The sequence below is a fragment of the Sinohyriopsis cumingii genome, chromosome 1 (genome assembly GCF_028554795.1).
Source record: "Sinohyriopsis cumingii isolate HCF-2022 chromosome 1, ASM2855479v2, whole genome shotgun sequence".
NCBI lineage: Eukaryota > Metazoa > Mollusca > Bivalvia > Unionida > Unionidae > Sinohyriopsis > Sinohyriopsis cumingii.
Window position 1 is genome coordinate 189,915,214 of NC_142961.1, and position 27,201 is coordinate 189,942,414.

The 27,201-nt window shown below is 35.5% G+C and overlaps 1 protein-coding gene across 1 annotated transcript in view; it reads left to right on the forward strand.

The window, feature by feature from the left end:
* Positions 1 to 25,247, forward strand: part of LOC149808566 (serine/arginine-rich splicing factor 5-like) — a 37,405-nt gene extending 12,158 nt beyond the window's left edge. The window contains exons 3-8 of the mRNA XM_089979178.1: positions 2,236 to 2,306; positions 2,788 to 2,889; positions 9,150 to 9,219; positions 18,370 to 18,443; positions 19,027 to 19,149; positions 24,373 to 25,247. Coding sequence (XP_089835304.1) covers positions 2,236 to 2,306; positions 2,788 to 2,889; positions 9,150 to 9,219; positions 18,370 to 18,443; positions 19,027 to 19,149; positions 24,373 to 24,694 — 762 coding nt within the window. The 3' untranslated portion in view covers positions 24,695 to 25,247. The remainder of the gene's footprint in view (positions 1 to 2,235; positions 2,307 to 2,787; positions 2,890 to 9,149; positions 9,220 to 18,369; positions 18,444 to 19,026; positions 19,150 to 24,372) is intronic.
* The last annotated feature ends 1,954 nt before the right edge of the window (positions 25,248 to 27,201 follow it).

Genomic DNA, 27,201 nt, shown 5'->3' on the forward strand with positions numbered 1-27,201 from the left:
TTGTATTGGTATACGTATAAAAAAAAAACATAAGGATTAGCCATACAATTAATTGTATCTGTTCTATTCGCGTCTTCAGAAGTGGGTCAGTTGTAGGTATAGTGCGGTAGCATGATTGACTGTATCGCAGCATACAGTACTCAGCCCAGATGTCAGCATAAGCAGATTATGATGTAACAATGCACTGTAAAGATAGGGTTGTCAATAAGAACAAAGGATCGTTTGTGTAACAGATTGATTCCAATGCATTGCTTAGTCAAGTTTATGGCTTCCTTTCGTTCTGGCTTTAAATTTATTCAGTCCAAATACATGATTGTATGTACAAATTAAATAACCAAAAAGTATGTCGCCAAAAAAATCGCCAGATGGGATATTTTTGTCGCCAATAAGGGAAAAAAATCGCAATTTGCGACATTGGCGAAGCCCAGGATGATCCCTGGAACTTAACTATTCTTTCCAGCCGAATCAATACAACCAAGAAGTTGTATGGCCTCGTGCATAACGTGTGCATCTATTTTGAGAAATGGGGATTTTCTCTAGCTTTATATAACCACTGTAGGATTATTGCAACAGTCCATTGATATTATGCAAATTTATGGTTTTATTATTTGCCTAGTTACTTGTAGGAACGTGATGCATTGGTTAATTAGTATGTGCTTATTTGCATATTTTCACACAAATGAATTGTCAGAAAACAACTTTGATCTTAAAAAGTTTGTGTTTGATTTGGATCTGGGTTTCATATTATGTTCAGTGAAATTGGTCAGAGAGCCAAAACATCGCATTTTTTTCATGCAAAATATCTGTATGATCAAGCTGTTGCTTTCAGAATTTGAAGGGGGAAAAATGCTCCCAACAGTCAATCAGGGTTCATAAGGTCTTGGACAGTTTGGGAAATATGCGGTAGCATTTTCAAGGCCTTGAAAGTTTGGGAAAATCTGGGAGATTATCCTAAGGTCTTTAAAAGTCTTTGCAACTTGAAATACACCCAAACATTTTAATTTCTTTCCATAATCACAAATAAAAGTGTCCAAGGTTGTTTATGTTAGATTCCAATGTAGTCAAGTTTTCCTGGTTTCTTTCTTTTGATGATCTGTTCAGTTTCATTTCATCATTAAACAATATTGTTGTATTTTGAATTTGCTGTTTTCTCATACAACATAACTTGTATACAAAATGTTAATAAAAATAGGTCTTGGAAATCTATGTTTGTGGGGTTTGAAAGTTCGGGAAAAGTCTTCAAATTTATCATTCAGAATTTGGTATGAACCCTGGTCTTGAATACTTCTGAACTATATAAATGCATGTTTTCCAACTTTATAATAGCAATACATGATACTTATGAAAAAACTATCAACTGCCTTACTGAGAAGGTCATGTCAGGATTGGCAGGTCAGAGATTCGTATAAATTCTTCCTTACTGAGAAGGTCATGTCAGGATTGGCAGGTCAGGGATTCTTGTAAATTCTTCCTTATTGAGATGGTCATGTCAGGGTTGGCAGGTCAGGGATTCCTGTAAATTCTTTTCAGATAGTTGAGCATCAGTCTCTTAGGGTTGGAGAGATAAACTGCGAAAGACAGTGGTCATTATTTTTTGCCTTGGATACAAGGTTGATGTTTGTTTCAGAGCCTTGATTTTACAAGTCTGAGAAAATCTTACCTTTTGTTGTTGTGGGGTTTAGCGCCATTTTCAGCACACTGTAGGCTATATATGGCGGCCAGTATTAATGGTGAAGGAGGAACCCGGGAAAACCCCAGAAAGAACCACCGACCCACGAGAAGCTACTGGCAAGCTTTCTCACATACCCACATTAGCTGAATCCAAGACTTGAAGCGGAGCAGACAGGTGAGATGGTATTTATCCGTAACGGAGAGCGCTTTAGGCTACTCGGGCCCCCCCCCCCCCCTTACAAGTTGTAAATTGATCACTGATTGATATCTTAATGACATAAGAATAGATACCTTGGTGTAGCCAACAAATTCACGACTCCTTACACTGGAGTCAAATGATAACCAATATGTTGATCATGTGTATTAACTCCAGTTTTGACTTCATGACTCTGATGAAGGCCATGTGATAAGGTTGAAAGCTAAAGAGTTATGAATTGGTTTGCTACAGAACGGTATCTATTCCTATTTCTTTAATTTTAAATGGTTATAGGAGGCAACAATATTCATTCTAGACTAGATATCTTGTGCTGATCAGTTTGTTATACTGATTTATTAATTTTGCAGGAATTTGATGATTACAGAGATGCTGATGATGCTGTGTATGAGTTAAATGGAAAAGAACTTTGTGGTGAAAGGTGAGGAAATTCTTGGAATGTTTGTGGAAATAAAGCTATCTGCTTATTTTTTATTCAGCAATGCTTTTTCAAGAAGCTGACGTGTACATTTTTTTCATGTAATGCTCTTATTTTCCAGTAACTGGTGGCCTGATGACTGTGTTCAAGTTTTTTTTTAGCTGTTGAAAGTAGTTTTGAGCTGTTACTGATGCCATTTAGTGTTAAGATGTAATTTTCCTATTGAAGTAAACTAATTTAGTTGTTTGATTTTTATTTCTCAGCAATTAGTTGGTGCCGATTTACATGTGCAAAGCACTTCAGTGAACATATTCTGTCTACCAGCATTTCCTTACCTAGGTTATCTTTGGATTTTTGCAGAGTTACTCTTGAACATGCACGTGGTCCTTCAAGGAGGGGCTTGGATAGTGATTATAGTCACTCAAAGCGACCCACTTGGCTAGACAAGTAAGCCTGGTTCTACTCTAGCATTATATTCTTTCAGAGTACTTCTTGAGCATGCGAGGGGAGCTCCGAGAGGTAGTGACATGCGAGGGTACCGGGGCTCCTTCCCTCCTCCAAGGCGACGTAATCGAGCCAATGACAAGTAAGATAGGATTTTCTTGTGCGGTGATTGAATCTTAGACTTTCATTGCTCTCATATGATTAATAGAATTATAGTCATGTAAATGAGTTTATTTCAGTGGCTTGCCATGGAATCTGCTTAATTTGGCCCCTATGTATGGTAGATTCACATCGATTTGTGTGTTTGTCTTTACTGTGATGAATCTGATATTGAATATTCCAACTCAATTACCTGATTTGGCATAAATATTTTGTCCCTGTCATGGGTAGATAACACAGGTTCAACTTGCTTGTTGTTTGTGGGAGCCAGTAAAAAAAATTCTCAAAGTCTTGTGAAGGGTTTCATTTGATTGTGCTTTGCATGCATGGATGCATATGTGGTGTCAGCCAAGTTTATGTGTATTGTTAACGGTACATGCTTGGCACTTAATTAATCAGGGTTCATACAGTCTTTGAAGGTCCTTGAGAGTTTGAGAAAAATGAGGTAGCATTTTCAATGCCTTGAAAGTTTGGGAAAATCGAGCAGAACTAAATTGTGGACATGAATTTTAGAAATGCATAGGCTCTATTTACCGAGTTCTTAATAGAAATCGGACTACCCCTATTGGTATAAGTCCACATTGGTCCTTTGTTCAAACTCATGTTTCCTGATTCCAAAATTGAAGAAAACATACATCTGCAAGAACAGAATCATCTAATATTATTAGGTGTTTACCAGAAGATACTTACCAGAGTAGTGATTATGATGACAAAATTTTGTGCCCAGTCTGTGTAAGAGACTTTGACAATGATAAGGGCAAAGTCGGAGTGCACTTCTTTCATTACCAGAATTAACAGCAGATTTCACTGGAGAAAACATTTTTATTTGCTTGATAGTTCTTTGAATAAACATAAGTTGGCAGAACTGTATGGGTTTTTCAGCTGATACTTCGTCAGTGATGACTGGAATTCATAAATAAGCTGCATTTTGTCTTTTAAAAATGTCTCCATCATTGTACATATCAGGTAGTCTTTGTCGTATAATGCACCATGCTGCAGGAAAGGCTGCTGATAAATTAGAAGGAGAACTCCTAAAGTATCAAGTTGGCACTCTACCTGCCAATGTACTTCATGCGGACAGAGTTGATATTTTTCATCTCATTTACCAGCTAAAAGACCCAATAACTGGAAGATATAAATTTCCTCATTTTTGTCAGGTTCTTTACCATTCTAATGCTGACTGAGAGAGATTGTTCAATATTGTTAAAAAAAAATAGAACTGAATTCAGCTCCAGGCTCAGTAACCCAGCACTTAGAGCTCTACTACTGTGCATAGCAATCATAAAGAATATTGGTTCTTTACCATTCTAATGCTGACTGTGAGAGATTGTTCAGTATTGTTCACAAAAATAAAACTGAATTCAGATCCAGGTTCTGTAACCCAGCACTTAGTGCTCTACTGCTATGCAAAACATTCCTAGTCTCAGCTGGTACAAAGTGTTTTAAAATGCAATACGAGAGTCTGTTGCTTTTTAAAGCTCAAAGTGTTATATACAAAAACTTGAAGCAGTAATGGATGTTAAAAGTCCAGAGGGATAAATAAATCATTTTGTACATATGCTCATTGAATTTTTATCATGTTGTATGTGGATTACTCTTTTTGTCCACTTGGATTACACATTTTCATTGCCAGGGGTTGGCATGTGTGAAATAGTTAAAGCTACCTTAAAAATCCAAATCACAATCACACACACATACATACATAATGGCCAACATTTACAGGAACTGTGCTGAACAATGTTTTAATAAGGTTTTGGGCTTCATGCAGCTGTTAAGTTCTCTTTGGTGGTGCTGACTGGAGGTAATTGTCAAGGAGGCCCACTGTAGATGCTACATAGGTATGAGAGAGTGACCAGTGTTAGGTGAAGTTGTCTGCATTTGCAGCATACAGTGGAAAGAATTTTGACATACCTAAATGCTACTTTTATATACAGGGTTCTCAGTAGATCTAATTTGGCCCTAGACACCAAAATGTTTCCAGAGAAAAGAAAATCTCGAGATATTTCTTTTTCTCAAGATATGTTCCTTTTTTGAGTTGTGAACTCATAGCTGGAATTATGTTATTCATGGAACAAATGGATGCTTCAGATATCTTACAACTTTGGATTTATTTTCCTTCTTCTCAGAATTGTTACAAACTCTGTTTCTTTGTTATCTTAGGGTTGCAATGATCATCACTGGCAAGTCATTTCTGAGACTATGACAGAAAAGAAAAAAAGACTTCTTTTGAGACATCATGATTAATAAGAGTTAGTGTATACCAATTGATTGAAAAAAGGAAGAGGTGTATAGCTCATAGTTTACTACAAAAAAGTTTGTGGTTAAAAAAATTCCACAAGCGCTTTTAGTTTCCTTAACAAGATCACTGACCGGTGACATTGTAATTACTAGGTTTCACACTTAACACATTCTCAATTGTTTTCTTGTCCAGATTTCCCCTTGAATCACTTTATTTTAAGGCTGCTAACTGCTCTCCATTACTCCAAGCTATGTTCACCTTGTGCAGAAAATTTCCTTGTTGGACACGAGATATCGAGATATATTCCAGAGTTTCATATTTATGGATCATCACCTTTTTTTTTTTTTTTTTAGCATTAGAAGAAAGTTCTAGTTTCCACATTTTGATCAGAATTAAATTAAATCATATCATTTACCCATAAACATCTTGAACAGTGCAATAACAATTAAAAATCATAACTGCTATAATCATTGATTGTTTGTTCTCCTTTATTTTATATCTTGTATTTATCAAAGATCAACCAATATTTATTGAAAGACTTGAAATAAATCGTGGACACCTTTGAACACTTTATTACTTAACACCTCATGAAAGATAATGCATTTAGCCTTAAACTCTTCAGGTTACAACAGAAGGTAATCATTTAACAATTAATGACTAATGTATAGTGTTGGAGGGGCATACATGTTCAAAATTTTATTTCCACTGCACTGTGTGAGTATGATTGGAGGCATTAAAGAGGAGAATCATATAGTAAAGCATATGAAATAGAATGCAGACCTGCCAACTTTATGATTAAGCTGTAAGTCTTACGAAATTTACACTTAAAATACGGACTTGTGGCATACAAGCAAAAACTACAGGAAAATGATCATTGCCAAAATATGTGTAAAATTTGTTCCTCCTCGTTTGATTTGGATCTGGGTTTCATACTAGAAGTAGTGCAATTGGTCAGGGAACCAGACTAACTTTACAGCAGCACATCAGACACTTTAAACTGCAGCTATTTGTTTATGCGAAGCATCTGTGTGATCAAACTGTTGATCTTAGATTTTTTTTAAATGGCATCCAGCAGGCGATGCATGTTTGAGACAAAAGGGGAAATAATCCTCTTGAAAAGTGTTAATAGTCAACACAGAAAAATAAAAAAGGAATGTTCATATTCTTGTGAATATAAGCTGGAAGGGACACAGTTATTGTTATTGGACATCACATGCCAATTTGAGTATGACTCTTGGCAGGAAATATTATTGCCGTCATCATGTGGAATGGAAAAAAGAATTTCCAAGAATTGCATCAAGTTGAGAGATAGCAACAAGTCATTGAGCTCCATATGGTTTGGAACTAAATTTTGTGCAACTGTACTAGTGGTAAAAAAAAGTCTATGAGTACTTCATGAACTTTTCAGTTGAACATAATGTTTGTCGTTGCTACACGTTCCGAATACCGGATTTTAATTATGTTTTCCAGCTTTACAATAACAGTGTATGGTATTTTGTTACAACTTACTTTTCAGGGTTGACAGCTCTGAGAATGCAGATAATACATCGTAAGATTTCCCACCATGCCATGCAACAATTGATTATGTGTGCCTTCACAAGTTATGCCTGCATCTATCAAAACAAGCACTTTGTGAACTAGAACAAATAAATAAAAACTGCTTTTGATTTCAGACAGTGTCTACGAGTTATTACCCTTTCTTGACAAATCCATTGCTGAATCGAACTTGCTTTCTGGTTACATATGATCAAATAGTTTACAAAATGTCACAAATGTAATTTGATCAGCCTATGAGGCGAGGTGAATTGCAAAAGGGTGGTGGTGTGTTGTGCTGAAGAGTGAGTATAATCTTGTAAGGCAAGTTTGATATACAAGAGAAAGAAAATTTTCTTTTCCTGAATAAATGCTTGATATATGTTGCCCTTTAATACCAAAAATAATACATTCTGTACCACTATGAAATGTATCTGGGACTGATGTAGGAATAGAAATTGTCATCTATTATGAGGCTGGCTTCTTGTGTTCACACCACTGGTTACACTTTTTCAAATAAAGGGTGCTTTATGCATACATGCCAAACATTACGCCTCATGCATATGTATTCGGGGGCCCCGAGTGGTCTGAAGCGCTCACCATTTCAGATCACTGTCATCTCACCTCTGTCTGCGTGGGTTTGAGTTCAAGACTGTGCAAGCGTGGGTACGTGGGAAAGCCTGCCAGTAGCTTCTCTTGGGTCAGTGGCTTTTTCCTGGGTTTTCCAGGGTTCTTCCTCCACCAGTTATACTGGCTGCCATGTATAGCCTATATTGTGCTGAAAAATGGCATTAAACCCTAGAACAACAACAAGCATATGTGTTCGCATTACGCGTTTTCGTTATATCCCCCTCCCCAATAAATTAATTTGTTTTCTCATGCAATCACTTTTTGACACCTCTACGCCATTCTCATGGAAGGGCCTTTCGACGCCTGCTGTAAACATCAGCCATTTTGAGGGGTTTTCGTATTGCCACCTTCAGGGGGAAAATCCCATTAGATATTACATTCACTGCTGTGAATGACCATTACGTTGGATCACATGGTCGCTGTTTATGCTCTGGTCGAAATCTGCTATTTAAAGTAACTGGGTCGTATTCTCCACTCTCCAAAATGGAGGTTGTGGATTTCGTTCAGTACTTACTAGAGTTTTCACGATTAGAATCACAACTATGAAAGCTTCAATAACTTCGGTAAAGGCTCTGATATTGATATAGGCAGCAATTAGTTTTTATAAATTATCAGATTCATATGACTTAACGATGTAGATGCAGACAAAGAACTTGTAAATTTCAAGTATGAGAAATGGCAGCTACAGTTGGTCACGCAGCTTCACTGACTTGACGGTGAATGAATTTTCTCAAGATTTTAAAGCACATTAAAAAAATCTTCTGTGAAAAATAATTACACAGCTATAACGATCGGACAGTACTCTTAATTTTTTCCACACATATTAGATGTGTACCAAAATTGTTAAATGGTTAAAATTGCTGTTAAACATAATATACACTGCACTGTTTAACAGTTAACAGGCAGGCCTATGTGTATAGAGTCTAATAGATAACAGGTTTTCTATTTATAATGCACTGCACTAGGTAACTTTGCTTCATGTGTATCAAAGAGCTAAAAAAAAGCCATACACTCTTTTTTAGAGTCTGTGTAAGAGACTTGGACAAGAAAAGGGCAAAGTTAGAGTGCTCTTTCATTGCCAGAATTAACAGTACATTCCACTGGAGAAACATTTTTTTATTTGCTTGATAATGCTTTGAATAAAAATAAATATGAGAGATTGTTCAGTATTGTTAACAAAATTAAAACTGAATTCAGATCCAGGCTCTGTAATCCAGCACTTAGTGCTCTGCTGGTGTGCAAAACATTCATAATCTCAGCTGGTACAAAGTGTTTTGAAATGCAATACGAGAGTCTATTGCTTTTTAAAGCTCAAAGTGTTATATACGAAAACTTAAAGCTGTAATTGATGTTAAAGGTCCAGAGGGATAAATAAATCATTTTGTACATATGCTCATTGAATTTTTATTATGTTATATGTGGACGACTCTTTTTCTGCTGGGATTACTCTTTTTGTCCGCTTGGATTATACTTTTTCCTCACCAAGGGTTGGCATGTATGTATATGGCCCCTTGTTTGTGAAATCTGGCAAGATCAATGCAATAATTAAAAATGGATTTGGTGTATTATTGGAAATAAACAGAGATAATCTTGAAGTTTATCATTGTGTGAAAGTTGTTACAAACGTCTAGTTGAAAATTATTTATTTGGTCATAGTTTTCTTATGTATTATATCAGACAAATTTAATGCAGACCCAATTTGACATTTTGGAGGGTGGTGTAATAGTTGCAATTGTTGTGTAAAAGATGATTAAGACACAACTTTGTAAATGATGAAATATTTTTCATAAATTCTATGGTATCTTTAGTTACAGGGCAGAGTTTGTGTGTTTCTGTTTTAGATACGGACCACCCACTCGTACAGAATATCGACTGATTGTGGAAAACTTGTCATCCCGGGTCAGCTGGCAGGTATGTACATGTTGAAATATATGAGGAAAAACCCAACTTCATTTTTTAAAAAGTCACTGTTCCTATTGATATCTATTAATTTCAGTACCTGAAAAGCAATTGTTTGAAATTAACATTTTAACATTAAAAAGATGCAGTAGCTTTAAAATCTTTTTTTTTAACCCCCCAAAAAAGTTTTATTTCCTGATAGTATATGATAGTTTTATGTAGAACCTTTGAGGGGGTAAAGTTTGCAAGTTTGCTTTCAGAGAAAAGGAAATTTTGAGAAAGGAAAAGGACCAGAAAACTGTAACTTTTAAAATGTTCATTATTAATGGAATAGATATGAAGATAATGTATTTTTGTGTGTCCAAAACAGCACATTTTTTTTCACTTCGTGATTCAAACATGTACTGTCAATAACTTATCTTGCTCTCCTGAAGACTACACATGAGAGGGTCTTGATGCAAGGCTGATTGAGAATGGGTCAGTCCATATTGAGGGTCTTGAGACAGACAGATGATCAGGGTTGTTCATGCAAACACTAGGTGGCTGGCTGGCTTGCCTTCCTACTTCCCACCCACCCGGCACCGTCATGAGGGGGTTATCCTATCAGCTTGATCTAGCCGTGTGTCAGATGTTTGATGTTCACAATCTGAGCTCCTAAAGAATAGGAGACGGTCGATGATGTCACCATGCTTTGAGGGCCTGGATGAATGAACTTGGCTGGAGGAAGCTGCTTTAAAAAAAAATGGGTTTCAGTTTGGTCAATTTTTGATCAAACTGAAGCCCACTTGGAAATGCTACATTTAAACAGTCATTAAAAATTTAAAAATTAAAACTTTATTATAATTGTTATTATTTAATTTAAAAAGTCTTCCACAAAACTGGCTTGGCTAATAATGGATTTAACTTGTAATCTGGATTGACTGAGCCAGGTTAACATTTTCAAAAAGTTTTCCTTTTTTTGGATTTAAAAAAAAATCATTTTTACATTTTTAAATTTTTTTGAAAACCAAAATGTGCAAAACTCTAGAGCTTGATTTTTCTTTTAATGCAACCTGACCCACATTGCTGATAAACAAGTCTTACTCTAAAAGATAAATAACTTGAGACTTGCAGGTCAGATGAACAAGATTTTCTGACCACAACTTGAAAGGCAGAAGCATGATTCTTTTTAAACTAGGCTGACATGCACTTTGCCATCAATTTTTTCCCCCCACATTTATTCAACAAATAACACTGTACAAGTTAAAGAGCAGACTGTGATTAGGAAATGTGAGACATTCTTTTTGGATGTGTAGTATAGTACAAGAATTTGTTGTAAATTTTGCCCAAATTTTGTTGGTCTTGAGTGGCTTGTGATTCAGAGCGTAAAGATGTATTATTTTTTGACATTTAAGAAATGTCTTACTCTTTGGTAGGTCAGGCATGATTTATTGATTGATATGCAAGTGGAAAACAATTGGTACAAATGTTGGGCGTTGTGTTTTTGGAAGATGTTTTTCAATCTTAAAAATTTATGTTTAATGTGCCTCAGCAGTTCACTTAATCCCAGTCACCTGAACTTGATGTGATGAAAATAAACTGCATTCCCACACAATTAATGGGGTAAAAACTCCAGGGAAGGGGGACTGGATTTGTTCCCAGCTTTGAAAAGCCCTCTAATTTGGCACAGAAAAAAAACAACCCATTTGTATGAGTTTTAATGGAACTGATCACAAGTTAAATTGATCAAGTTTTAAATGAAAATTCAGAGGTTATAAATCTCTTTAGTCTGTGGAGATAGAATTGTTGAATGGGTCAATTGTATGCATATTTTATTTGGTATAGCCAATCCAAGTGCTTAGGTGATTGGATTGGTTAGGTATACTGGTTACCACATAGTTGGCACCATTTTGTATCTTGTGCTAACATGAAAACCAGTCGAGTGTCACAATATGCCAACATGTCTGTGATATATGATCCAAGTATCTTTAACATGGAAATAAAGCTTGTTTTCCCTAGTTTCCCTTTTGATGTGTATGTGAATGAAAATATAAATCTTTGCATATTTGGCATGTTCACATTGTAACTACAGAGTGTAACAGTAGTAACCTTCACAACCACATCATTTTGACACAGTATGCCTATGTAGTGAATTGAACCTTGCCTGGATATTTACCAGCTGCTGTGGCAAATTTTCCATGTATAATCCCACACTGGTCATCCTTGATAAGACATTAAATATACAGATCATAGTAAGATAACATTGAAAGTTGATTCTTTGGTACCAATCAGACATAACTGGATTTTGTAAAAAAATGTTATATATAATATCTGTCAAAATTTAAACCAACCCTTTTCTAAAAACTTTCTAAATACAAATGTGCAATTGAGCAAAGTCAGCTTTTTTATTCTGTAAATTAAAATGAATTACATGCAACTTTATATGAATTTCATTCGTTATCCTTGTTTTAATTAAGCGTCCTCTTGTTTAGTACATTGTCATAATATACATGTTATGGGACTGTCTCTAATAGAAGCAGCTTTTGATTTAAAAAATGCACATTTTTCAAGCCAAAATGTTTGAGTCTGTTCATGGTTAGTACACCTTGAAAAGTCTATTTAATCCATGGAAAAGATCTGGACATTTTTATTTCAAAAAGCATGGGAACCCTGTAGTCTATACTTGTGTATGCTTTCTAGAACAGTGTTTAATTAGATTCCATTGGGTTCTGACCTTTGTATGTATAGTCTCATTTCGACAGATGTGTATGACACTAAAAGAAATAGATGCAGAGTGCGAGTAGTAAAGGCCTGTTTAGTTGTTACCAATATGGTTCGTATCTTTTTTCATATTGGTACTTTATATTTTTTTGTATAAAAGATTCACCACCTGTACAGTAAAATCCGTAACTACTATTTCTGTACTGTTAAGATCGTTGTAATGTACTTTAAAGGTAGCAGAATGTTTTAATACAAACAGGGCCAGAGAATGCCAATTTCATATGCTCTCTGAGTTAGTGTCAACAGTCTAATGATTTAAAACATTTTCATGTGGAAGCAATGAAAATTGTATTATGTCATACAAAAATTTAGCAAAACTAGGAGAATTGTGCATTTAGGTAATGTAGAAGAACAGTGACTAATCTGTTAACCAGACTGCACCTTTACCACATTTTTTGGGAAACTTTGTGTTGAATCATTTCAGTTGTTTGTATAGATATACCTGTACCAGACACAACCCTGTGTGATTAAGATCTCAGTCTCGAGAGAGCTGTAGTTGAATGAGACACTGTAAGCTTCACCCGTATGTCTACTTTTAAAATGTTATCACGGTAGATGCATAAAGCAAAGCTGGACAAATTTTTTGATGCACATGCACATAAGTTATTTAATTGAATTTTCATATGCACAAAATAAATTTAATATAATTGAAGTGCAATTGCTTATACCTCTACTTGTCATAGTCCAGAAGACCTAATTGGTTGGCCTGTTGTCCATCATTCGCCCATCTGGTGGCACAAGTCTGTTATCGCTACTCCTAAACTGCTTGGAGGATTGCCATGAAACTTTACATACATTCAACCCAAGTTTGAGTTGGTCCTAAAAAAATGAAAATGCTACTGCTTGGACATCCAATACAGCCACCACAGAAGCCATCTTCATAATTTGGTCCTTGCTTCACCTGAATAAGTGGTCTTATGAAGATAGAGTATTTCCTAATAGATTTCCTGTGATGCCTGGTTGGTCCTAAATGAAAATGGTGCCAATCTGATTTGTAATATGGTCATCATAGTGGTCATTGTACCAATCTGACATCCATACTGGTCATAGCAGCCATCAAGAAAATCTAATTGTTATTTGTGAACAGAAAATCATTTCAGCATGGGGTTTTCACTAGAAGACCTATGTCTAGTTGGTCCTAAATAAATATTATTTTGAAAGGACATCCAGTATGCCTGCCACAGTGTCCATCCTGAAAACCTTGCCACTGCTCCTGAACGAATGGTCATATCAGCATGGGTTTTTACTAAAAGACCTTACGATTATAGTTGGTCCTAATAATAATGGTGCCTATCTGACCTTCAGGATGACCACCATAGTAGCTAGCTTTAAAATCTTGTTATTGTTACTTCTTCAAAATGGAAGGTCATATCAAAATAGACTAATTATGATATATTGTTGGTCTCAAACGAAAATGGCACGTATCTGACCACAGATATTGCCTAAATGGCAGCCATCTTATTTCTAGTTTTAAATGGAAACCATATTGTCATGTAATTTCACCTGAAAACTTCTGATGATATTTAGTTTGTTTTGAATGAAAATGATGCCAATCATAATCCAGCAGGGCCACCATGGTGGCCATTGCTGCTTTAGAACTGATGGTCATTTTGACAGTATTTTTTCTTCTCCAAAAAACTTTCTATGGTATCTTTATTCTGAATGAAAATGCTGACCTGCCCACATCCAGTATGGCTGCCGTATTGGCTAATTTGACATTTTTATTGCTCAAGAATATCAGATGGTTTCAACGCTTGACAGTGAGATACAAGAAATGGTGCTACCTTGAATTCCTCAGAATTCTTTCCAGACAGTAAAGTGCCAGTCCATTTGAGGGCCTTCTGCATCCATTTCATCCATACATTTGCTCCAAGACCTGCCATGTTCGTTGACTCAAGAAAATCTTTCTATGTTCAGAAAAAGTATGAAATTTGACAGACTTATTACTTGATTTGAAAGAAAATGTTCAGCATTTTATTACAAACAGAGCAGAAGTTTTCTAGAGATTTTAGCTCAAAGTTGCAATATATTTCTTAATTTTAGTCTAAGTTGTGGGAACAATTACCACATGTTGACCCACAATATGCAGCATGATGCAACCTACAACACCAGGCCCATACTGAAAGCAAAGTTAATTGATGTGTTGGAAAGGTCTTATATCTGAAGGTGATATTGCCATTTATTAATATGGCATGGTAATGACAAAAGTCGTGCTACAAATTTGTATTAAAAGAATTTATTGCATATGATATCCGAAGCCAAGCTTGCGTGTTATCAAATGAAAAGGATCAGTGTTAAGATAGTATGGTGCACCAGATGGGCCTACCAACCAGTGCCATTATTTTCTTGCTTCTTGAAGTCCTCTGGGCTTGACTTTCTGAAAATGATTAGAAAATGTCTTATTTATTGATATAACATCATTGTTAATCAGTGCTGATATTTTTGGTCCGACTAGCTAGCCTTACAGTTTGGTTGCTATCTCTTCACATCTGATTTTGTTACACAGGTATGTTGTGCATACACAAGTACATAAAACATGTGACACCTTATAGACATTTTGACTTTTAAGATGTTTGGATGATTTTTAGAATTAAAACTTGAAATAATTTTTGTCACTGGACCAAATTTTGCCACCTCTTCAACAGTGGCCATGTTGTCAAATGGCCATCTTGTCAGTTAGTGAAATGAAGGTGACAGTCTGACTTAGAGACAGCATGACTTGCTGACAAACCATATTCCATAGTTTTGAACTTATGAAAATTGACATTTAATGGGAGATCTGTATTGACTCTAACACTTGTGCTGTGCATAAATTGTGCAACACATGAGTTTATGAAAGGTCCTACAATCCTGCCCGAGACGTCCAGAGGCTTTAGGGGACATGAAGGGCGTCTCAATGAACAGGAGGGCAGTCTCAAATCTTTGAAGGGGCCAAAGCCAGCTCAGTGGTCTTAAATGAACATGGAGGTAATACATATTTTTGAACCATCAATAATGAGTGGCTAATGGTTAGTTAATAATCTGTATGTAATTGTAGGAAGTGTGTATATGTGATGCTAATAATTAAATAGCACAACACACTGAAGACAAGTTTGTCTTGAGGCAACAAAATTCATCATCATTCTTGAGAAAAAGTCAATTGTTTTGTAGGACTTATCTTTCTGAGTCATATTGAACGAGTTGTGGAAACCCCCCTTTGATAATTTAGGCTGAATGTCTTAATTACTAATAACTATTTACCCAGTATCTTTCTGAATAGTGGTGGGTGGTTTTTTTAAGGCTCAGATTTGGAGTTTTATCCTTCTTTGGGGAGGGTCATTGTGTGTGACACAAATGACTGTTGTTTTCAAAACAAATTAAAAGCTAAAATGTAGTTAACCTGGTTGTTCCTAAAAGCTCATTATTTTCATAAGGGTATTACATTTATATAAATCTCAATATTTATTAATTAAAGAAAAGATGTTGTGACCAACACATGTGACAAAAAATGTCACTACAGTCTTGTTATAGCTGTTAAGTTTTGATGTCTTTAACACTTCTTTGATGTACTGGCCTTCTGATTTTTATTGCTTAATTTTGAGCTTGTTTTATTTTATTTTCTTGATGGAGAAAATCTAGCTTTTTTAAAAACCATTATTTGAAATTCCATCCATGTATTCTGCTGTATATAATTTGCAGTAGAAACTCTTTCTGTGTTTGGTAAAGCCTTGTTAAAGGAATAAAAAATGTCTGAATACTTGTCAAGCGATTGTGGAAAATGTGTAGCACTGTTTAAGACCAAGTCGCCCCAAATTTCTTCATAGCCACAATGTGGGGAAAATGCCACCTGTGTCCAGGGGTTTTGGAGTCAAATCATGATTTCGTGTGAGACCCCATTATTTGGCAAGTATGCACCTAGAAGTGGAGCCTTGCATATTCAGACATCAATATTTATGATTAGCTTGGCCTGTTTTAAAAATATTTTGGAAAGCACAGGACAAACCATAGCACTTTTGAAGCTAATTGTTAGCTTCACTAGGGAAAAATCTTGTCAACTGATGATCATGTTCAGATACGGCTGAACTATATATACTAAATGACATTTGGATTGGCTAGAATTATTTTTTTATATTAAAAGTTCATAGATGTACTTTTTTATACACCCAACACAAGACTGAGCATTTCATGTTATGACGTACATGAGTTCCCCATTTCATTTCTGCACAAATTCTCTCATTTTCCATTGAGTAGTCGCCAGATTTTGTGGTTGTCTGGTGGTTAGTGTAAAGATTTAGCCTATTGCTTTGAGGTCAAGGGTCAAGGTCATCAGAGAAAAATGGTTTACAAGTATAAGTTCCATGTTAAGACCTGGACCAAACTTTGTGGATGGAATGCACTTCAACTAAGGAAGAAGCTAGTTGATTTTAGGGTCATTGGGTCAAGATCATTAAAATGAGGAAAGTTTTTGCACAGTTATAATCTACATCATACACCTGGATGAAACTTTGTGGGTGGTTTGCATTTGTAAGGAAGAAGTATATTATTTCTGGGGTAAACCATTAAAATAACAAGGTCACTGTGACTGAAAGAGGAACTTTGCTTTGCATACATTACCCTTAAATTCTTCAAAACGCAAGGCCAAGTGAGCTTTTGGTATGGCCCAGCATTCATCTTGCATTTTCTGTTATTCCATCAACACTTGTTAATATTCAGTAGTTTTTATTTCTGATCAGATTTCTGTTAGATTTATTTTGCAAGTTTATATCATCAAGACCCCTGAGCTGGATCATGATTCATACACGTGCATATTAAGGAGATGATCTTGCATTTGATTTGTTGTCCGTATATATACACTAACTCGTTTGTCTTGTCCGATTTTCATGAAGTTTGATACGTAAACTTTTATCATCAAGATCTTTGAGAAGTTTAAGAGTGACATTCATGCATACTAATGAGATAATCCAGCATCTGATTGGCTGAGCTTTTGAACACTCTTGACGTCATATTTTTTATCAGATTGTGGTCAGCCTGGTATCTAAGCTTGTATTATTAAGATCTTGAATGAATTTGAGCTAGAGCAGCATTCACAGATATTAAGGAGGTGGTCCTGCATTTTGTTGGTAGAGCTTGTGAACAATTGAGAGGCAAATTCCAATTATACATACAGTATATTCTTGTCAGAAGATTCGATTATGAACATCATCTAAGTGGTTATATTACTACTCCAGAAGCCTTTTTTCAGATTAGACTTGGTATGTTTGATTATAAACCTGGTGGAATGTGAAGAGATTCACTTTAATTTCATCTTGAAACCATGTCTACATAATAGTGAAGCACAGGCAGTTACTTGCCACTTTTTATTGCAAGGGAAGTGACATAAGAACTAATGAGAATCACAGGTTTGGGGTTATGCAGATTCTTCCTTGTGCACAAAAATATTAAAAACCTTAATAGATTTTAGAACGCAAGCTGAATAAATTTTAATAGAAGATACACCTCCCCCCCGCAAAAAAACAACAAAATGTGATTATTAAAAAAATCATTTAGCCAGAAAGAAAAAAATGTTACACAAGAAAAACTGATGTAATTTGATAATGTATTTCTGTTTATAATAATATTTTGTATAATATCAATGATTTATTACAGTCTTGTGGATTAAAAGAAGTGCCAGATATATCTGTCGATTTTTCAGCCTTCTGGTCACAAGACCAACACCTTAAGCACTGAGGCTAGGGTGAGAATCAGGTATTTCACATGAAATGTCTCTATTGGTAGGTGGGTGAGTAGCCCCTGGGTTAAGAACGGATGCAGAAATCCAGGCTGCCTGTACAGATTATGAACTGCTTCAAAGCAATAAATGTGGGTCTAGACTCCAGAGACAGGAGAGGTCCGTGAGACTGCTTGCAGTTTATGCACAGAAAGTTACTGTTTATGGTCTAGGCAAGAAGATTAATGACAATAGCTTTACTGGACAGAGTAGCAGCTATGTGTTCAAAGCTTTAGTTTTCCCCCACTGCAGTTTCAATACATGTGGGAATTCAGATTCACAGGCCGACATGTGTCAACTACCTAGGTGTGCGATATCAGGACAAGTTGGGCTGCTTGTTGGTTTATTTTGTTGTTTTTTTGTTCCAAGGTAAAAGAATGTAAAAGCCCGAGATATTGTGTAGAGAAATGATTCTTTTCTGAGCACATTACAGTGTATTAATAATTGAAGTTTGAACCTCGGAGTTTCAGGAATCTACAAGAACATTTGAATTCATGTTGATAATACATGATGGGGGAACGTGTTTTAGTCTTTTACCTCCTACAACAAGTATTTCTAGTATATGTTTCTTGTGTGTTTTCGATTTTTTTTAAAATGATTTTTATGTTGGGTTTGTTCTTCTGGTCTGAAGTTTGATTCTGTATTATATTTTAAAGGACTTGAAAGACTACATGAGACAAGCTGGAGAGATCACCTATGCTGATGCTCACAAACAACACAAGAATGAAGGGTAGGTTGCTGTTGTTCAGATTCTTGTATCTTGTTATTTGAAATGACTTGTATATAAGGTCTTTGAAATAATGCAAGGTAAAGATGAATCTTTGGCAAATCTTAGTTTGTTAGCTTGAAGAGATTCCCTTTCAAGCAAATGGCCATGTTGTCTTTTTTTCTGTTACTCAGATCAGTTTGTATTTATGATAATATGCAGTTTCTTTATATTAGCTTTTGGCATTGAATAGTGAGTGAGGTAGCTGTGTAAAGTTACATAACTGAAATTTTAATCCAAAGAAGTAAAAATACTTGAAAGGAGCATCTCCCATGATATAGTTTGACAGCTTCTTTGTATTAAGTCATTTCAGCAGTAAATGTTGATAGAGGTAATTGCATCAATATTTTATCTGAAACTTTCATTGTTTTATTTGTATACTCATAGATTTCATTAGTGAAATTTTTGTGAAATACAGTAAAGTTGTGAAATTAAAGAGGCACACACAAATTGTCCCATGTTCTTTCTGATTGTACCTTTATATCAGTTCCATAAAAAGTTTCGTATGTTGAATTTAATCAATTTTTTTTTTCTTCAAAATGTCCAGTGTTGTGGAGTTTGCAAGCTATCGTGACATGAAGAATGCCCTTGAAAAGCTTGATGGCACAGAAATAAATGGACGACGCATCAAGCTCATTGAGGAAAGGCCTAGAAGCCGCAGTAGAAGAAGGTACAACATTTTTTGTGGTGTCTGCATCTGTAGATATAAAGCATATTGCATCTTGGCCATTTTTCCTCCAGTAGTTTTTATAATGCCTACAAATTTGTGGTGTAGAATGTCTTACGGCAGGGCATCATAAATGGGTTATTTAGTGCTGAGGCAATTGGAGTAAAATGCCATATCCACAGTTACACACAGTATGTGCCTTGGCTGAATCTGTACCATTTTATACAGTGCTTATTATCAGACTAGTTGATTGCATGCATCTCGGTTAGTACCATACACTTACAACAAAAGGTCACTGTGACCTGCATTTCATAGTTGACTGGCTTTATGTTAATTTTTTGATTTAGCTCACTTGCATAGTTTTTTTTTGTTGCCTTTTGTTCATTATGAACTTGGTCAAGGGATGCATTTTGACGAGTACTACACCCTGATCAAAGAAGTAGGTCACTGTAGCCCTCATTATATGCTTTCACTGACGTGGGTTAAATAAATAAATAAATAATTATCATTCACTGTTCAGGCTATAAGGGGCCACTGTAGTTATGTTAGACTCGTATTGCAAGGTTGATAGGTTGGATATATGTGCCAAGGCCAGCCCAGATCATCTGCGCACTAGTCTTCATGGGATAAACAATTGACCCCCATTACCTTGGCATGATTATATCCAGTGATGTGTTAAAAAGGCTGATAAAACCAACAAAAATGTAAAAAGGAAGAATCATTAAAAAAATTTATTTTATGCATCTCTTAGAACCATACCTTTACAACAAAAAAGGTCTCTGGCTACATTTCATATTTTTACTCCCTTGTGCATATTTGCCACTTTTTCACCTTATTAACCCGTTATATATGGATCACACTTTTTGGTTCATTAAGAATAAAGGTAATTAAAAGTTGTCATTTTCGTTATGCTCTCTTTAGTCTCCCACACATCATATAAATTTCATCACTTAAAAAGAGAACACTGCTGTGCAAGAATGGTGTAATAGTACATTTGTCAATTGTAGACCTCTATGTGCTTTTCTGTTTTCTATTTATAGCATCCATATATGACACATTTCCAAGAAAAGAATGGTGTCTTAATTTGAAAACCTGTCTCAGAAGTCAATTTTATTTTGATAGTATATTTAAGTATCAAACCAGTATATATTTTAAAAATAATTGTGCCAAATCTTCAGTGAATTGGGCATTGTCACACATGACTGAAAAATATTGTTGAAGGAGGGGGATCTTTTCAAAACGTAAAAACAATTTGGATCAGAAAATGGAGAAATTAATAGCACTTTGCAAAATAAAATAAAAAATGTGCAAGTGATTATTGCAGCATTCAGATTGAATACATCATCATACTTGTCATATAATTTGTGGACTTGACCTTATGATCATTAAGCGAAAGGTAGATGTATAGACTAGTTAAAGTGGTTGTTGTATGTAAATAATTTTGCAGTATGTATTGTGCCTTTATTTTGCTACTAATCCACGTAGATTTTGTCCATTTGTGAAATAATTTTAACCAGCTGCAAACCCAGATTAGTAGCAAAAATAGATACATTTTTCAAACTGCTTTCTATAGTTATGCAGTGTAATACAGTGGAACTTTGTTATCCAGACATGTTTTGTTTCCAGTGAATACATCTGGATTTATTAGTTTTCCAGGTAATTGGATAATGCATTTTTTTTTTTGCGATGTCGTTATGTACTTGTAGCTTCAATAATGGTTATCTGAGAACCACTTGTTGATACTTGACGTGGTGGTTGCAGGTTAAGTTTGCCAAGTCATCAATTACGGACTACCATTTGTCCTAAAAAAAATTTTTAAATAATGTCAGAGGATGAGTCAGGTATAATATTGTGGTGGATATCTTGATGGGTTATCTTTGTACTGGCAAATCTTATGCTGGTCAGTATTTCTTCTCATCTACACTGGCTTGCTAACCATAATAATGTAAAACAAGAAATACAAGTTAATATCTCACAGTTAATTGTGTTACAATAAATTAATACAATGCAGTCATTCTTATAAACTGTATTTTACAATGTTGTAGGTACTTTACAAGACAATAATTGACTCTTTTTATTCTGAAATGATGCCTATACATCAGCCCTATACTGTCCAAAGCTTAAATCAGTCATCATCATTTGTATAGACATCAACAGACTGATTGTCACATAAGTTGGTAAACAACAAAAAGACCTATGATCACAGAGTCTTTTTTTAATTAACATTCATGTTGGCTGGTAGCAAAAAATTGTTTATACAATCACTGGTTACAATACGTGCTGCTTGAAGCTTTTCCACACAAGATATGGGGCTCAATTTATAATCTTATCATGCCACTAGAATTTGGTAATTGGTAAATTGACACCTCCGAATTTGTTTCGGTGAATCCGTGTTATCTGAGTGGCTATTTTCATAAACAATCCGTTAAATTTCTTATTTTTGGACAGATTATTTCTAGATTATCATGGCGGATTTGGTAGTAATTTTACACTTTTGTCCCCAATTTTGATTTCTGAATCCAGAATTTGGACTTCTGGATTATTGGAGCTTCTGGATTATTGGAGCAAATTGATGTTTATTAATTGCATTCCTGTTGAACTAAGTCTGGAATGCAGGATTTCTGGATAAACGAAGTCTGGATTAAAGGGTTGTCTCTGTACATAGCTCACACTTTTTATGCTCAGATTACCATTTTTTTCCACATATTAGCAATAATTATGCTTACACCTGACTTTGGGCTGGTAAGTATGTTTGGTAAAAGAGGGGCATTTATCTCAAGGCATCCTACATACATACTCTTAAACCTGGAAAATGAATCTTTCTGAAGGAATGCATTTGGATAGATACTACTCCATTGCATATGTAGGTCTTTCTTGACCCATATTTTGCACTTACATTGAATTATGTTTGCTAAGCCTCCAGGCACAGTTTGTGGTAAAATCAGGAAATTGATTGTGCTGTGCATCTTGGTTACTACCACACCCTTACAAAAGAAGATCATTGTGGCCTATATTTCATCTTTTCTGTCTTTGGACTTGGCTCATCCTACCTAGTATCATGAAATTTGTGGAAATGCATTTTAACAAGTACTAAACCATCATTGAAAAAAAAAATTCTATGTCCCCTGTTATTTGCACTTGAATGACCTTGTTAAAATTTCATGTTCAAAGTTTGTTTATTGGTGCTATTTTTGTTACAGTCGTGACGTTTGACATTTGGATGCATCTCTATTAGTAGTGTTCAAAGTATGCAGTGGTAGGTTATCTTCAGTTGGTTAACTGTAATGTAAATGTAGAATTAAACGTGGACTGCATGCATGTTATTGAGGCTTCAGCTATTGTGGTTAGTCAGAGTTGTTGTAGGGTTTAGCTCCATTTTTTGGCACAAGATAGGCTATATATGGTGGCCACTATATAGGGTTGAGGAAGAGCCTGGGAAAACCCTGGAAATAACCACCAACCCAGGAGAGGCTACTTATGGTGCATGAACTATTCAAAAATGATTGCACTGGCTGTAACTCCAAATTTACCTGCATTTACCACATAAAATCAGGCTTCTTGGAATGGACAGTGACAATAGCTTCTGAAGCAGATTTTAAGATGATTATTTTGCAGAAAAAAGGAAGAAAAGCAAAAGTATTCTCCGGAGTTTATGAATGGATTGTACCTTCGCTTTCATATCTTGGAGGAAAAGTGTTACATTATTATGCTCATTTCTTCTCCTTTAACTTTATTTTGTCAGAATTGTGCAGCATTTTTCCATACTGCGTGGTTTCATACTGCACAATACATAAAAAAAAAGTATTATGCATTGGGAACTACTTTATAAACAAAACAAATTGGGTGCACATTTTTTTAACAATTAGATGCACTTTATATCCCAAAAATTGTTTCTCCGGTACTTAAAATTGTGGACTGGTGGATCACATCATTTCTTCATGTGTATCACAGATTGAATTCTGATTGGTTATTCCATGGCTTGAGGTATAATTCCCTGAATTACAGAAAACTATTTGTGATGCCTATTTTCCACTGTTTCATTTGATTTAGGAGCAAATTAATAAAAGTTTGATTATAATCAAATCTCCACTGTCCCACATCAAGATCTGACAACAACTGCTTAGGGGTCATGTTCTAACGACTGATGTTATTACCATAATCGCTAATATTATCAGCCAGTCAGATGCAGTCTTATATCTTAACATTTAGGGGTTTGGTTGAAGAGCATCAATGTGTGCCAAATGGTTTGATTCACTTTAAAATTTCTGATAACTGATTTTCCATTGGCTAATTCAAAAGTCATCAAAACATGACCCCTAAGTGATTGCTGTCAGATCTTCACGTAGGAAGTGGAGATCAGATTTTAAAGAGATAGCAGTGCAGTTGATGCCAAATTCAGAAGAACGATTGGTCGAGGGTCAAGGGTCAAATCACATTCACCTCATTGTAATTAGACTTCAGTTTCATTAAAGAAAATGCACCCATAAGTCAGCCAACTTTGGCATTCATTGGCTATCATTGCTCATCAAGCAAATTGCAGTCAACAGTGGTAAATAAATTGTGACTGAATTTTCATCAAGGAACAAGTCATCACAGTAGTATTGAACAAATAAAGCTATTAGAACTGAGTCTGTCAGTTTAGTCTACAAACTGTGTGAGATATTCTTGAATACTTGCCCTCCATTTCCACAGGTGGTGGCTATGGAACAGGGCTACACCGCACAGATATGACACTAAGACACACACACCCAATTCCAAGCATGCACATTAGGCTTGACATCTCATGTTTTAGGACCATAATCACTGTCATCACTAATGATAGTAATCCCAGTGCATGTGACAATAGATATTTCTCTCTCTCTGTCTCTGTCTCTCACAGAAACCTGTATCGTCCAAGGAGGGTGAACTGCTTCACTTTCAGAAGAGAGAGAAAAACATTGAAACTGAAGTCAATTTGATCCTGAGGGAATTTGGTCTTGAAGGTTTACTGTTGTTTAATATGCTGCTTTCTAGCAGCTGCATATTGCCTTTTTTAAAACTCTGAACAAGTCTGTGACAAAAACGTTCTTTCTGTGTTCCTGGCACTTAACAAGCCCCATTAATGTTGATATAATAAAGGCACAGAAAGTAGAGAAAATATCCTTTTTTATTTCACAATTTATGTACCTCTCATTTCATAAACTTGATGCCTAATGTACAATGAGATCAATTTTAATTGTGTTTCAGCCACAGCAGGAGCCGCTCAAGATCCCGTAGCAGAAGCCGCAGTCGGTCTCGATCCAAGCGAAGCCGAAGTGGCAGTCGTTCTAGGAGTAGAAGTGAATCTCGCAGTCGGAGTCGCAGCCGATCTCGTAGTGGGAGCAGGAGCAAATCTCGCTCAAGATCACACTCTGGTGAAAACAAGAAGGTTTCACGTTCCAGATCCAAGTCTAAAGCTGAATCCAAATCCAAGTCTCTTTCGAAATCTAGATCCAAGTCACCGTTGGAAAATGATAATCGTGACAATGGCAGGGACGCAGAAAAAAGTGATGAACAGGAAGAAAATTAGATTAGTTTTGTAGTTTACTTTTGTGAATTGCATGACTGCTCCAGAAACCACTTTCTCGATTCTTCAAAAAGGCCTGCTATGCACAAGATGAATCTGTCATTTCACCACTCTTGGATTTCTTGCCTACATTTTAAGATAATTTTTATACGATTGTTTTTAAAACAAAAGCAAAATTGTTCCTTAAAATATCCTCCCATGATATTTCGTGACTGAGTTCATGGGATCATCAGGGCAGACATTATTAAGAGTTGTATATACTCTTGTGAATGATTTACAGATAAGACTTTCAGTAAGAACCACATTTATTCACATTTAGAAGCCCTTTTCATAACTTTGGTTATGTTAAAGCTGTGAAATTTCTGCAGGACTGATCCTAAAGCAAGGAAGTACATGGGTGAAAATAATAATGCAGCTTCTCATAAATCTGGTAATTGCATGTGCATTGTATATAATCACTTTCATACTCATTCTCATATTCATTCGAAGATGGTACAAGTCTTTTATGTCGTTATGATAAATGTATGTGATCACAAATAAATATAAATACAACAGATTAATTTAGTCTGTGCATTATTTTCATTGAATGAAAATATATATATATTACAGCTGTTTTTCTCTGAATTAAAAGGTGATAATTGTAAATAAATCAAAATTATTGTGGCCATTCTGGAGGTAAAGGAAAGGATTAATGGCTTAAAATTACAGTATTAAAACACCTGACACCCATCAAATTTCCTCTGTGCAGTGGTGGAGATGTACTGATTTTGAGCACTGCAGCAGACCATCACACTGGAGTCCAACCAGTTTGGTTACCTGTGACCTTGTTAGTTCACCCACTCCAAGACAGATAATATCCTGTTATATTGTTGATTCTTCCAAATTTTGTTAATGCAATATCTTAGGTTCTGCACCATCTGCCATTAACAAAACTTTGTAATTGACTTAATTTGTTACAAACAAAAAACATGTCAATTTTTGGGTTCCACAGATCAGTGTCACAGTGGCTGACGAAAGTAAAAGTTCACACACATTGACATTTATCCAGATGCCTGGATCAGAGCTTGTAAATGTCAGTAATTTGAGATAAGAAAGATGCCAATTGTTGTTTTTTTCTCTCATCAAAGTCACTTGTTTCTGGTCTGCTATTTTGACCAAATTCTATAGATGACTTGCATTTCAGACAAATGCATATTCATTTTTGGTATCCGAGGTAAGAGTCACCAGGCATTGAAAGAAGAAACATGTTTTTCATACAATTGCACAGGTTTTGTATCACATTCCTTGACTAACCTTGGTAGGTGGCTTGCAGAAGAAAAGAGAAAGACGCATATTTATTTAGGAGCTGAAGAATAAGGTTAGATGGACTCCAAGACAAAAACGGTTTCCACAAAATAATTTGAGTTATGTTACAAACCAGAAACAAGCTTGGTCTTTTGCATGCATTTGAGACGTCTGTCACTTTGTGGGTCAAATGAAGAAATGCGTTTTCCACAAAACAACTTCATTTCTCTATCTGTTACCTTGAGCAAATTTGGTGGATGGCTTGCATTTAAGATGAGATGGCTGTATGCCTGTTTGAAAACTGTTTTACCACCCCTAAAAATAGGCTCCTTTGAAGACTCCTTTTTTTATTTTTCTTTTTTTTTTTTATTTTTTTGCCTGTCACCCCTGCCAGGGTATAGGCCGCCCACAAAAGATCGCCAGAGGCTCTGTCCTGTACCATCCCCTCCTCCCTCAGGCTTTCAGTTTCTGGTTTTTCTTTTGATGGCATTTTTGTAGCAGGTTGGATTTTTTGGGAGCATTGAAATCAGAAACCATGTGCACAGATTTACAATCCCTATTTCTGGCAAGCAATAAATTGAAAGGGATGAGACGTTATTGTGTCGGTTCCAATTGTATTAGAAAATCTGTTGACAGAAAAAGTATAATTCTCCACAAATTTCCTGTGAGGTTGATACAAGCATGGGTAAGGCGTATTAAAGGTGTGATGACGCACTGTATTATCATTAAAAATCATCACACGTTCTCTCATTTGAAACATTAGCATTACTGTTATTATAAACAAATCAAACACTCTTCTATACAAATGTGTGTGTGTGTGTATATATATATATATATATATATATATATATATATTTGTTGTTGTTTCTCAGGTAAACCTAGATGTGTAATGATCAGGATTGTTTGTGAAAATCCTCATGCTTAGAAAAAATGAGTTTGAATTGGGATTTGTTTGGAAATGACACATTAGAAAAAAAGCCAACTATCAGTTCTGCACAATATGTCACAAGTTTGTGCTTTTTAAAAATATCAAATGCATGTTTTAATTAGATTATGACTGTTATGATTATTCGACTTGTGAATGAATAAATGATCTTGTATACCTTTAGATACTTGAGTGATAAACAAATCCAAACAAATTATGTTTCTTGTTTTCAAAGTCGAAGTCCAGTTCCTAGAATTACCATATTAAAGGGAATTACCAAAAAAGGAATTAGTGGTAACGG